General features: G+C 45.5%; 1 protein-coding gene across 1 annotated transcript; it reads right to left on the bottom strand.

The window, feature by feature from the left end:
• Positions 1 to 8,028: 8,028 nt before the first annotated feature.
• Positions 8,029 to 14,510, bottom strand: ING2 (inhibitor of growth family member 2). Its single transcript, XM_044289497.1, has 2 exons — positions 13,815 to 14,510; positions 8,029 to 10,190 (listed from the first exon to the last, which is right to left on the bottom strand). The coding sequence occupies exons 1-2, from the start codon at positions 13,996 to 13,998 to the stop codon at positions 9,523 to 9,525; spliced, it is 852 nt and encodes a 283-aa protein (XP_044145432.1). The 5' UTR covers positions 13,999 to 14,510; the 3' UTR covers positions 8,029 to 9,522.
• Between the last annotated feature and the right edge of the window lie 200 nt (positions 14,511 to 14,710).

Here is a 14,710-nt window from a genome sequence, read left to right as displayed (position 1 = left end):
CCAGATCAGCCTGCCGTACATGTACAGAGCTGGGATTTTAGACCCAGTTCCCAGTGCTGTAAATGTACGGCGCTGGCATCCACTTGTGTATACAGACCTGTTTCCATGGTTACAGACTACAAACACTCTGAGTGTAGTCAGTCTCTGTCTCATTTCTATCTGTCCTCTCTACTGTCTGTAGGCCAAGAAGAGATGGTAGAGGATATATAACTAGGTTTGGACACAGGATTTGTTTGCACTCTGTATCCACAAAGACACAAGTTTACATATGACCTTTCAAGACAAAATAAGGTATTTAAAAAAAAAAATCATTCTGCATAAGAAATGCACGGAGCAAATTTGGCAGTACAGCTGCTGAGGCATTTATATAATAAAAAAGTCTTGTCCACGGCACCTATTAAAATATGACCAATGAATAAGACCTCTAAGGCCCCTTTCACACGGGCGAGAATTCCGTGAGGGTGCAATGCGTCAGGTGACTGCATTGCACCCGCACTAAATCCGGACCCATTCACTTCAATGGGGCTGTGTACATGAGCGGTGATTTTCACGCATCACTTATGCGTTGCGTGAAAATAGCAGCAAGCTCTATATTGTGTGTTTTTCACGCAAGCCCCATAGAAGTGAAAATGGGGGTGCGTGAAAATCGCGAGCATCCGCAATCAAGTGTGGATGTGGTGCGATTTTCATGCGTGGTTGCTAGGAGACGATCAGGATGGGGACCCGATCTTTATTATTTTCCCGTCTAACGTGGGAAAATAATAGCATTCTTAATACAGAATGCTTGGTAAAATAGTGATGGAGGGGTTAAAAAAAAATTAAAAAACAATTAATAAACTCACCTTAATCCACTTGAACGCTCAGCCTGGCATGTCTTCTTTCTTTTTTTTTATGAAAAGGACCTGTGGTGACATCCCTGCGCTAATCACATGATCCATCACCATGGTGATGGACCATGTGATGAGCGCAATGACATCATCAAACATCCTTTAGCCAGGTCCTGAAGAAAGTAGAAAGAAGAGGAGATCCGCTACGCGATCAAGTGGATGGGGCGAGTTAAATTTGTTTATTATTTTTAACCCCTCAATGGACATTTTACTAAGCATTCTGTATTAAGAATGCTATTATTTTCCCTTATAACCATGTTATAAGGGAAAATAATACAATCTACAGAACACCGATCCCAAGCCCGAACTTCTGTGAAGAAGTTCGGGTCTGGGTACCAAACATGCCGATTTTTCTCATGCACGTGCAAAACGCATTAAAACGCTTTGCACTCGCGCAGAAAAATTGCGCATTTTCCCGCAACGTGCCCGCATCTTGTCTGGCCCTCACACGCGACGCCCATGCGAAAGAGGTCTGAGGCTTCTTTCACACTTCTGCGTTTCAATATTTTGCATTAGTATTTGTAAGCCAATATAAGAGGGGAACAGAAGAATTCATAAATCGTTCGGAGGTCAGTAAACATTTGGATATAAAACTTGTTTGTCCTAATAATTATTTAGGCTCTGCTTACATGCCACCATGGCTTCTGCATGCAGCCCAAACTTCGCCCACCAGCTTCACAAATTTGAAGGGAGTACATCAGTTTTACCTACTAAGTTTAGTTTCACGCTAGCGGTAAACTGTTCTGGTAGAGGAACAGCGTGTGAGTTCACTGTATCCAGCATAGCCAGATACCTAGCCTTCACCGTCAGAGCCCATTGACTATAATGGGAACTAACAGGGTTTCAACCAGACATAAACTGCTGCTTCCATTAGTATTTGTCTGGCCGAATCTCAGCACTAATGATGGATCCCATTATAATCAATGGGCCCTGGCCGTGCTGCGGCAGTTTCCGAACACAACGAACTCTGACAGGCGTGTTTCTCTACCAGCACAGTCTGCTGCTGTTTAGTGCTAGAGTCAAATTAGGAGTTCTGATCGTTCCAGTTTTAATTTTTTTTACATTTGTTTATATAATAAGAAGTCATAGAGTTTTCAAATATTCATTATTTAAAATTCTGTTTGCACACATTTCTTATATCAGGCTGTTGACCCCTAATTGCACAGTAGAATATTATAGCCCATGAATCAGTCAGTCCCATGTAATGCATCCATGGCCTAGAATACTATAACTCATGGGTCAGTCCTGTGTAATGCATCCATGGCCTAGGAAACACGGCATCTGCCATGTGACACCCCACTGACATTCAGTAACAATGTTACATGATGTATTTGTTGTGTCTGGACGCATGGGATAACTACAAAGGACTAATCATGGAAACCACTGTGGTTATTACAGCAACTACTTCACTGTATGTACGTTTACATGGCTGCCTGTTTCTAGGTGATTTGTAAAATGGCAGTCTGTCTCTAGGTGATGTTGTTAATAAAGTTAACTGGAAAAATACAAATACAGGGGAGACCAGGAGAACAATGTTTGATCTGCTTCTGCTAAGAAACTGACAAACATGAAATGCAGGCAGTGGTACTGTATGATGTATATGTTCTGCATCTCAATAAACTACTATTCACCTGTTCAATATCTGGGCTGAATGCCGGTGGGCACATGACTGATGCAATGTTTACAAAAGTTGGGACACTATACAAATCGTGAATAAAAACTGAATGCAATGATGTGGAGGTGCCAACTTCTAATATGTTATTCAGAATAGAACATAAATCACGGAACAAAAGTTTAAACTGAGAAAATGTACCATTTTAAGGGAAAAATATGTTGAATCAGAATTTCATGGTGTCAACAAATCCCCAAAAAGTTGGGACAAGGCCATTTTCACCACTGTGTGGCATCTCCCCTTCTGCTTACAACACTCAACAGACGTCTGGGGATGGAGGAGACCAGTTTCTCAAGTTTAGAAATAGGAATGCTCTCCCATTCTTGTCTAATACAGGCCTCTAACTGTTCAATCGTCTTGGGCCTTTTTTGTTGCACTTTCCTCTTTATGATGCGCCAAATGTTCTCTATAGGTGAAAGAACTGGACTGCAGACTGGCCATTTCAGTACCCGGATCCTTCTCCTACGCAGCCATGATGTTGTGATTGATGCAGAATGTGGTCTGGCATTATCTTGTTGAAAAATGCAGGGTCTTCCCTGAAAGAGATGACGTCTGGATGGGAGCATATGTTGTTCTAGAACCTGAATATATTTTTCTGCATTGATGGTGCCTTTCCAGACATGCAAGCTGCCCATGCCACACGCACTCATGCAACCCCATACCATCAGAGATGCAGGCTTCTGAACTGAGCGTTGATAACAACTTGGGTTGTCCTTGTCCTCTTTGGTCCGGATGACATGGCGTCCCAGATTTCCAAAAAGAACTTTGAATTGTGACTCGTCTGACCACAGAACAGTCTTCCATTTTGCCACACTCCATTTTAAATGATCCCTGGCCCAGTGAAAACGCCTGAGCTTGTGAATCTTGCTTAGAAATGGCTTCTTTGCACTGTAGAGTTTCAGCTGGCAACGGCGGATGGCACGGTGGATTGTGTTCACTGACAATGGTTTCTGGAAGTATTCCTGAGCCCATTCTGTGATTTCCTTTACAGTAGCATTCGTGTTTGTGGTGCAGTGTCGTTTAAGGGCCCGTAGATCACGGGCATCCAGTATGGTTTTACGGCCTTGACCCTTACGCACAGAGATTGTTCCAGATTCTCTGAATCTTCGGATGATGTTATGCACAGTTGATGATGATAGATGCAAAGTCTGGGTAACACCTTTCTGATATTGCTCCACTATCTTTCTGCACAACATTGTGGGAATTGGTGATCCTCTACCCATCTTGGCTTCTGAGAGACACTGCCACTCTGAGAAGCTCTTTTTATACCTAATCATGTTGCCAATTGACCTAATTAGTGTTAATTGGTCTTCCAGCTCTTCGTTATGCTCAAATTTACTTTTTCCAGCCTCTTATTGCTACTTGTCCCAACTTTTTTGGGGATTTGTTGACACCGTGAAAATTTGAATCAACGTATTTTTCATTTAAAATGATACATTTACTCGGATTAAACATTTGATCTGTCATCTACGTTCTATTACAAATAAAATATTGCCATTTGCCATCTCCACATCATTGCATTCAGTTTTGGAATCCGGTTTGTAGTCCTATTCAGACCTCAGGTCCTTTAGAGGACTAAAACTAGGACCATCTGGTACATTAAGCAAATTGCAGACCTACAAAACATGGATACAGGCCATGGGCGTTCCGCATCTTGCAGACTGCATATAGCCGGCGCTATTTAGAAAATATTTGCAAAGTTTTTTTGGAGCCGCAGAACGGAACTATGATGTGCTGTCTGCACCTTTGGGGGGCCATTTAAATGAAAGGGGCCACACCCGTTCCACAAAATTGCAGAACAGATGCAGACCTATTCATACGGTTGTGTGAATGGACCCTAAACGTTGGGATAGGACAGTGGTGGGCAAACTTTTTTTGTCAACTGAGCCAAATATCGCCAAAACCACGATTGAAATTTCTTTTGAGAGCCACGTTTTTAAAACCTAAAATATATAGGAAGGAAGCGCATGCTGAAGTGAATGGGTCCATGATGCGGGCTGCACACAGCATGCGCTACTTTTTTGCGGTGCTGGCAGTCGGATGCGGATCGCGAACCCCATTCAAGTGAATGGGTCTGCGATCCTCATGCAGCTGCCCCATGGTCTGTGTCCATGCATTGCAGACCGCAGCACAGGCACGGCACCCTTACATTCGTGGGCATGAGCCCAGAGTGTGTTTTTACATACTTTTATATGTACTTTCTTTTATTTTGATCTTGATTATTATTTCATTTTATCTTTATCATTTTTTTACTTTTATTAAACTTGTCTGCAGACATTACTTTTGCTGTTTAAACACATGCCAAGTAAATGCTGATGCCAAATAATTGAGTCACCTGTAGAAGGAGGTACACTGACTCTGACTTGTAGCCTGCAGCGGTGTTCTGTCTCTGGCAGATTCCACTGCCCGGGAAGTTTTCAATACCCCTCGTCACTTCCTCCTCGTTCCGACGTCTGCTCTGGAAGGAGGTGCGTACTACCACTGTCATGATGCGCGTGCGCTAATACTAGTTATCTTGCCTGTGGGACGCATTTGCGTGCGTGCACTAATACTAGTTAGCGAACACGCCCTCTCTTGTTTTGTGGAACGCAAATGCGTCCCACAGGCAAGATTCGGTTCCTCTCTAGTGCAGGATGGGTCGCCATGGGAAAGAGCCGCATTGAAGGGTCTAAAGAGCTGCTTGTGGCTTGCGAGCCGCACTTTGCCAACCACTCGGATAGGAAATAACTTGTCATAACCGGAACACCTCTTTAACTATACATTCTGCATGTACTGTGATTTAATATCATATTTTTTTTTTTACTGTGAGCCAGAGCGTCATCTTAATTATCTTAACTAATTCTTTATGGCTGAGTTCACATCACGTTCTCCATCCGTGTAACGTATACCTTAAACAGATGCCTCAGACTGATGCTGTACAGTGGCATTCGTTCACCATTGTAAAGAAAACGCATACTTTTAGTTTTTTATACAATGGTAAAAAAAAAAGTATACTTTTTTTACTGGACTGAGCAGGATACAAGAATGTGGTGTGCTGCGTTTTTGTATCTCCCCCCCTTAAATGTAAACGTCAAACAGGGCAAAAAACACGTGAATCCAGCCTATTTATCAGGTATACTGTAAAAAAATAAAAAGTGGTGTAACTTAGCAATTGGTGCTAATAAAAGTCATACTCCCATCTGTTCTACATCTAGTCAGAGGCTATCCACTGTTACCATATTGACGACCTATCCTCAGGAATATAAGTCATTAATATCAGACCGACAGCACCCCCACTGATCAGCTGATTAACGAGAATGCGCCGCTGCCTTCTCCCCCGCTAGCTGTCGATATCACAGTGCATTCACATCTCCTCCATCCCATTCACTCCAGCGGGACAGTTCCAAGTGAAAAGGAAGGATCCGTCCTACTGAAGTAAATGGGGATGGGGGTGATGAAGCACTGCTCACCGCTGCAATGTCAGTTCTCTTTAATCAGCTGATTGCCAAGGATGCCGGTAGCCTGAGGTTAGGTCATCAACATAGCCAAAGCGGATAACCCCTGTAACCTACCAAATGTACGTCGGCACAAAGTGGACAAATGGTAGCAAGTCTCTGGCGGTAACACTTAAATAGCAATGTAGACAGGATGGTAAAAATATGCATTTATTGGTTATCTCTAAAAAAAAAAAAAAAAAAAAGCAGCCGGGACACTCGTACCTTACAAAGAAGGTAAACCACAGTCAGGGTGCAGCCCTTCTCAGTGTGTGGGGCGCAGCACCCGACTGGTATATTACCCTCATCTTTTTCATTGCGACCACTAACAGGGTCTGGCCAACAATCCCTAAACAGGGAAACACAGCATTTATTTTTGCCTCAGCAATATTTTATACACATTTTCTACTGCAAATTGTTCACAAGGGACATTGACCCACCAGAGTGCCAATGAACTATTGAAGGTGGTAACCACCACCATACGACCACCGCATTGCTCCATTTTGCACTCCCACCTCTGCATTTTGCAATTTTTATTTCTACTTTTATTATTACCCTTTTAATATTCCCTCACCTATACTATTGATATAGATAACCAATAAATGCATATTTTTACCATCCTGTCTACATTGCTCTTTAAGTGTTACCGCCAGATGTAGAGTGCCGGTTTTCATTATACACTTCTATTGCATACCTTCCTTCTCTGATTGGGTGAATCAGTCTAAACCTAGAGCACCTAGACATTGTATTGGTCAGGTGAGCCACCAGCAACCCACTTTTTTTTTTTAAAGTATGAGGCTATGTTCACATGGAAAAATCTGCCGAGTCGACATTGGAAAGCTGGTATTTTCTGCTGCATAATCCACATTCAAAGCCCATAAATGGCAGCTGATTAGCAAAACGCTTGAGAAGTTGCATGTTTGAAGCAGATTTGATGGTGGATTTAAAATGAAAGTGGGGAAGCAGAAACACTCTCCTTAAGGGCTCATAAACACAGTTGTTGCCAGTCTGCGCCCGCATTATAGCCTGCGAACAGCGGGTCTACGATATCCGAGTACCGGCCGTGTGCTTACTGCATCACGGATGTGGATCCAATTCACTTGAGGAACTTGTGAGGTTTCTGTCCATGCCGCCAAAAACATTTTTTTATTATTTTTGCGGTGCAGACAGATCACAGACCCCTTCCAGTTAAAAGGGTCTGGCTCAGGCTGCAGAATCCGCACCGATGTTGGACAATGGCATTGGTAATGAGCCCTAAAGGTAATGTGTCACCAAAATGTTCTTCTACAAACAGATAACATATCTTTTTTTTTTTTTTTACCTGTAATCTCTTACAATTGCAGATTTATTCATTCTATTTCCTAAACACAATAATGGGGGCTGCCATCCAGCCTGAGCTCTTCTTAGAGATATGCTTTACGGCAGCCACATGGGACCTCATTGTCTTCTATAGGAGAGTTCTCTGCAGAGGTCATTGTACAAGGAAAGAAGAGATGACCTGCTGTGACTGGTGGATTCTGTGTTATCTATACAAAGGTGATCTCTGTCATTCTAATCCAGCCTGTAAGGATATGCAGATAGCTGCTATAATTAGGCGTAGTGGCCAGTGCAAAAACGGCAGAATTTTATTTTTAACAAAGATAAGGATATGGAAACTTATAAATAACATCAAAAATTCTTTGAAAATAAAGTTCATTAAAGACATGATTTAAAGGGGTTTTCCAAGAATTTAATACTGATGAGTTAACCTGAGGATAGTACAAATAGTATTATAGAGCAGCGCCCTCAGACTTCTACGACCCCCGCCAGAATGCATCAGCCAAACCACGACCACATATCCTCAGCACAAGACATAAGGGGACGGCAGCAGCTCCAGTGTATTCCTTTTATTGGACAAACCTTACAGAATGCGTGCAGTCAATGCCAGACAGCTGCGTTTCGGCTACATCTTAGCCTTTATCAAGCTTGATAAAGGCTAAAATGTAGCTGAAACGCAGCTGTCTGGCTTTGACATTTCTGTAAGGTTTGTCCAATAAAAGGAATACACTGAAGATGCTGCCGTCCCCTTTATGTTTTGTGTTAACCTGAGGATAGGTCATCAGTATCTGATCGGTGAAGGGCCGGGACCCCAATCTATCAGCTGTTTTAGAAGGCTGCAGCGCTCACAGCTTTTCCTAGGCCAGTGAAAACACATTAACAGGACATGTAAATGGGGCCGAGCACAGCCGCTATACCATGTCCAGTGCCATGCTTGGTAAGAACAGAGAAGGCCACGGTACTCACAGGAGCACTGGTGCCTTCGCAAACAGCTGATGTCCCGGGTGTCAGACCCCAACAATCAGATACATAACATACTGAAGACCTATCCCATGGATAGGTCATCAGTAAGTCTTTGAAAAAACTTTTAAACAATAGGTCGTTTTCTGATGACACATTCCCTTTAACCACCTAACCGTTCTGCCTAAGCACAGCTCGGGCAGCGAGGGGTGGGGCTGCTTCCGCTGTTAATATCTCTGGATTGGTAGCAGAAGAGACATGCCTATGTGGCAGTCCAAGCATTCATACAAGATGAGAATCACAGCATTAGCACAACAGCAGCGGGCGATATCCACTGTAGTGAAAATAATGCTGTGATACTGGTATTGTTTAAAAGCTTGAAATGCAAGCTTTCAAACAAGACAACGTCCCTACAACTAGCTGCTACCAATCCAAATATGAGCAGTTAGGAGGTTAAAACACTTGTACAAACTCACTAAAACACCACAAAATGACATAACTGACACCAAAAAGACCATTTGCCACTGCAGGTTTTGCCATGTGAACCTAGCCAGAAACTGAAATACTACATGGAAAGTTTGCCGTCTGTTACCATGGAGATTCAGTCTGCGCAGGAACTGCATACACAAAACGGTTGGAAATTTTAAAGTTCAACCTATAGCAAAGTTGCTTTATGTTTCATTTCATATTTACTGGGACAATTAAAAAAAATGCTTTTGATGTACTTCAAGCCACATGTGACAACTTCCCACATCTGTAAAATCACTTTCAGTGACTGAATACTGCCATGGCAAACTAATCTGTCCTTTAAGCAGAGGTGTAACATTTCTGGAAAATTAACTATTGCCAGACTGCTACGCCGTAAGAAATCTCTACAATCTTTTCAAACATATTCAATGTGCTTTATACTCCTGCAGTCCACGGCAAGTGATAGGAAGGATCCTGAAGTCGTGTGCTCTCCTGATTACAAGCGAAGAGCATTATAGAAGTGCTCTACACTACTGCAATGGCTACAAAACGGAATCAAACAGTTCTCTAGGCTTTCTGCTGGTACAGTGAAAAAAATAAGTCAGCCGCACTTGCTGGAAATAAGACTAGTCACAACCCAAACAGCTTTTAATATTACAATACTATTAAAAATGTGTCCACGTTACCTAAAACATACAAAGAGGCAAAAACAGACTATACAAAAAAAAAAAAAAAAAATCCCGTGCTATCTAGACCTTCTGTCCCTCTTTGTTTTTTCTGTATTTTTGCTCATTGTTTTTTCATTGTCTCCTCTGCAGTCAGGACAATACCACTTGCCCTTTGGTTTGTAGGTCAGTCCAACACAGGAGAAATGGAACCACTCTATGGCACACTCTTCGTTATCGCACCCTATCATCTCCCCGTAGGACACTTGGTTACACAAGCAGTACGTCGGCTCGTTGGGATCGATGGGAAAGGGAATAGGAGACATGTCCCTTTCCTGCTTGTGTTTGGTTCTCTTCTTCTTCTTAGAAGACTTGGGCTTCTTCTCTTTAGGTGGCTCATCAAGGTCATCTGCCCCATTGACCATATGACACAAGTCCCTACTCTCACTGTTGCGCTGCCTGCGAGGTCGCCGAGTAGAGCGCTCTAAAGAAGCGGAGTCGGCTTTTGTCTTTTCGGTAGATTTTTCATTTTCGTCTGGGTCGGCAAAGCCCTTGCACACGGCATCAATCTGCTTGGTCCGGTTTTCTACCAACTCAAATACTTGGGTGACCAACTGTATCTTATCGTCCCCCAGCTCCTGGGTGACAATCAGCGCTCGCTGAAGTTGCTGCAGCAGGCGTTTCTTTTGGCTGGGGTCACTTTCATTTGAATGCTTCTCGTAGACCTCATCGATCTCCTTTAATGCTTCTGTAGATAGAAAAGAAGACAGTAAATGACCTAAAAGATGGGTATACCTGTACCTGGCAGGATCGTCATCTGCCTCGGCTACAGATGTCAGGCTGTCCTGCTCCGTTTTACTCACAGGGCCAGCTCCCCACCAGCTTCAGTTAAAGGTCTCACCCTATACAAGTAACAAGAGGCCTGTCAATCTAGTAAGTAACCTGGTATAAACTCCCAATTAACACCTCCTCTCTGATGCTGATTAGCTAATAGCAACATTGTAATCAGCAGAGCTCCTTGCCCTACAATACTCTTTTTAAAGGTCCTTTCAAGTTGGATGCCAGGCACTCTTGATCTAGGAACCATAGTCTGGCAGTCCTTAGTACTACTCAATGTAACCCTTTAAAGGAGTTCTCCAGTTTCATGAGGAAACCTGATCTGCCTGAAGTACTTTCCAGACAGAGCCCGAACCACTGCTCTGGGGTTAGACTATTTACCCAGCTGCAGCCGTGACATCACTTTCACATGACAGCGGCAGCCAATCAGTTATACCACTTATGACAGTGACTGGCTGCAGTGGTCACATGTTGTCGATATGACATCACTGCTGCAGCCAAGTAAATAGTACCTGGCTGGGAGAAATGAGCAGCAGCACAGGAGATGGCAGGTAAGTATTCGTGTTTAACGAAGAGAGCTTCAGATGCCATGCATTTTAATACTGTACAGAGACGGATCTCCGTGCAGTATTACAAATTTTTGAACGAAGAGACTTTGGATGAAGCATCTGACGCGTGCTTCTCTCAACACTAGTATTTACCTGTTCTTAATTTGAGTCAGATTCTGTTGGTGTCTGGTTTTCTCTTGAAACTGGACAAGCCCTTTAAAAGATGCCCTTGTTTAAAGTGACTAATAACTATAATAGCTGCACCTTTCATCATTTTCTAGGCCAATGGTCACCAATCTGTGGCTCTACAGTGCACATCTACTACAATTGGCCTGAGCAAGGCATCCTAGGAAATGCACTTTTGCTACAGAACCACAGCTTGAAAACTCACATCTGATACAAAAGGCTCTACAATACATGGACAGAAATAAGTCACCTTGTAGACGGCCACACTCCTCTCCCCTCCGGTACACATACAGCAGCATTTAACCAGAATTATTGTAGGGGAACATGTGCCACAGTCTTGGTCCCATCCCCATCTGTGGCTTTACTTCTGAGAAAACTGAACTTTTAATGTACGCACATGAGCTTGTAGAAGCAACAGGGGCTCCAGTGGTAGCAACAGGCAGAACGGAGCCTCTAGGGGTAACGGCAACGTGCCCACTGCTCCTACAGGCTCGTCTGCGCATAATAAAAGGACCAAGACTGCGGCACATGTCACAGGTCAGCATGTTCCCCTACAATAATTCTGGTTACAGAAGCCCTAAAAAAGGATAGCGCCAGGTACAAAGCAACAGCTGATTAAAAGACTCCCCAGTCCCTAGACCTCTGACAGAAAGTGGCCAATATCACCATTGTAAAACAATACAGAGTGGTATATTTTCATTGTATCCCAGAAAATAAAAAAAAGAAGATCCATACCAAAGGGACACTTGCCATATGCAGAACATGTTCATACAACATGATGGTCAACCCAAGTCTCAGCATGTACAATATCAAACTGAAAGGGATTGATCACCTTCTTATTAAAGGGCTTCTGTCACCCCACTAAACAGGTTTTTTTTTTTTTGCTTACTTATAATCCCTATACTGCGATTTATGCCTACATAATCTAATTATTTTGGTTCAGTAGATTGGCATATTTTAAAAGCAAGTTTTTAACACAATTACCTTGCTACCAGCAAGTAGGGCGGCTACTTGCTGGTAGCAGCCGCATCCTCCGATCCTAAAGACGCCCCCTCCGCATGTTGATTGACAGGGCCAGTGAACGGGATCGTCCTCTGCTAGCCCTGTCTGCTATCAAGATCTCGCGCCTGCGCCGTAACGGTATTCAGTCGGCGCAGGCGCACTGAGAGGCAGCCGCTCGCGCCATCCTCAATGCGCGGATGACGTCACATCTGCACCCGGTGCAGGCGCATTGAGGATGGAGCGACCGAGCAAGCGTCCGCCTCTCAGTGCGCCTGCGCCGATTGAAGACAGGTATGGCGCAGGCGCGAGATTTTGAATGCAAACAGGGCCAGCAGAGAACGATTCCGTTCCCTGGCCCTGTCAATCAACTTGCGGAGGGGGCGTCATTAGGATCGGAGGATGCGGCTGCTACCAGCAAGTAGCCGCCCTACTTCCTGGTAGCAAGGTAATTGGCATATTTTAAAGGCACGTTTTTAACACAACCTACTGAACCAAAATGATTATGTATGCATAAATCGCAGTATAGGGATTATAAGTAAGCCAAAAAAAAAAAAACAGTTTAGTGGGTGACAGAAGCCCTTTAAAGGGGCTCTTTGGGATCTGATCTGCCTTTAACTGTTTGCAGAAGTCGTGGGGCTCCTGGAGAAGCCCTTTATTTCGTATGGCATTCTATGGCTTACCCAATCACACCTCTGAAAGCCTCCCTGCCACATCCATGGTGGAAGCAGTCACGAGTCCTCCTCACCTATGCTCCTGGAGTAGTGTTTAAACACTACTCCCCCTTCTTACAAGATCAGTAATCGGTACTAGAGGATGTAAACACTACTCCCCCCCCCCCCCCCCCCCTCTTCTTACAAAGATCAATAATCAGGACTAGAGGATGTAAAAACTACTCACCCCCCCCCCCCCCCTACAAGATCAGTAATCAGGAACACTGTAGTGGGGACTATAAGAATACTCCTACACACACAGTGTACGTAAGGCACTGGATACAGGGACTATAGAGTGAGCACATTATGGAGTGGGAGGGGCAGATGGGAAGCTATACATAGTCCTATGGTTACAAGGGGCAGGTCGGTGGCGTGGCCCGCTGGCAGCCGTTCTATAAAGAGGGTGTATCCCATGACGTGATGAACAAAGTATGCGGACCACCTCTAATAGGCGGGTCCTATCCAGCCCCCGATCCCACCCCCAAGAAAGGACGGCCCTGAGTGGGCGGGGTCTCCCATAGCTTTCCCTACTGCCGACTACACCCGGAAGTACCGTGGAAGGTAAGCCCCGCCCACAATAGGCAGGGCCTAACTAGTCTTCCGGACATGTGGCCGGCCCCGGAAGTGATGCCGCGCTCACTGACAGTATACGGGGATTACACTGCGCACACGCTCCGTACGAGCTGATACACGGTAACACGCGCGGGTGATATGTACGACGCCCCCCGTGTCCTCCCGGCCCAGCCTGTAATAAAGCTCTCCGCTCTCACACCCGCTACATAAGCAGCCAGGCGACACTCCGGTATGGAGGCTCCTGACGCTGTAGAACTACAAGCCCCAGACTAGTCACAGCGCGGACGGCGTGCGGAGAGCTGTAAGCCCCACAGCGAACGCTGGGACTTGTAGTTCTACAAGTTGATCGTACACTACATCACTTTCAGCTTTCAAAATGGCTGAAAAGAGGCAGAAGAGGGACCCCGCACACCTCCCCAGCAGCAGTGCATGACAGGCGGGGACGTGACCCGCTATCACTGTGGGGGTCCCCGGGGTGCGCGCAGCCCCCCCGGCCACGTGTAGCGCCTCGCTCACCTCGGTACTTGGTGTCGATCTCCCGCAGCAGGGTGACGGTTCTCTGGATCTCCAGGGGCAGAGACTCGATGCACTCCAGATAATCCTCCACATAGGAGACCAGCTGACTGTCCTCCACCCCGCTGCTGCCGCCCTGCGAGTAGTAGAACGCCTGTGGCGGCGGCGGTTGCTGCTGTCCTAGCATACTCCGGTGCTCAGAGCATCCAGCAGTGTTCCGGGAGCACGGGGGATTCGGGGCGCTCACTGGTCCGGGGAGTCGGGGCGGAGTGCGGCGGCTCCTGTCTCCTCCGCTCTATCTCTGGGGCCGCATTCCAATTTGGAACCCGGCGGCCCGAGGTGACGTTCTGCGCATGCGCGCACATCGCCTTATAAGGCAGGACGCCCCTTCTTTTCTCGGTTTTATTGTGTTTAGATTTTCCCGCATTTCCTTTGCTTGACGCTGATTGGGTGAAGGGCTGTGGAATGGGCGTGGCGATAACAAGGGCGGAGTTTGGCTGCTGTAAGAACACGCCCACGGACTTAACTCTTCCGCTCGCTGACAGCTCCAGTGGTGTGTGTGAGTGGCCTGCTGTTCCCCTCCGTCCTGTACTACAGCTGCCGCCTGTGTACACTGGTGATAGTTCGTGGGCTGCGGTTTACACTCGTCTCCTGGAGGGAAACGATGAGGTTGTGTCACTTTTCCCATTCACGTCTATGTGACCGCCAGGAGGAAACGTTTCGCAACAATTCACATCACGTGATGTCGGTCACATGACCTTCCAGTACTAACCCAGCGTCCAACTGACCTGGCTGTAAGGGCCTGTTCACACCTGACACTGGACTGCTGTGCTCTGTGCGGCCCACACAGGATGGAACAGCAGATAGCAGCCAGTAGATCTGAGCTAGGGCTGTGTGCA

The sequence above is a fragment of the Bufo gargarizans genome, chromosome 1 (assembly GCF_014858855.1).
Source record: "Bufo gargarizans isolate SCDJY-AF-19 chromosome 1, ASM1485885v1, whole genome shotgun sequence".
Lineage (NCBI taxonomy): Eukaryota > Metazoa > Chordata > Amphibia > Anura > Bufonidae > Bufo > Bufo gargarizans.
The sequence above is the reverse complement of the archived record's forward strand: the minus strand, read 5'-3'. Positions and strand labels throughout refer to the sequence as shown.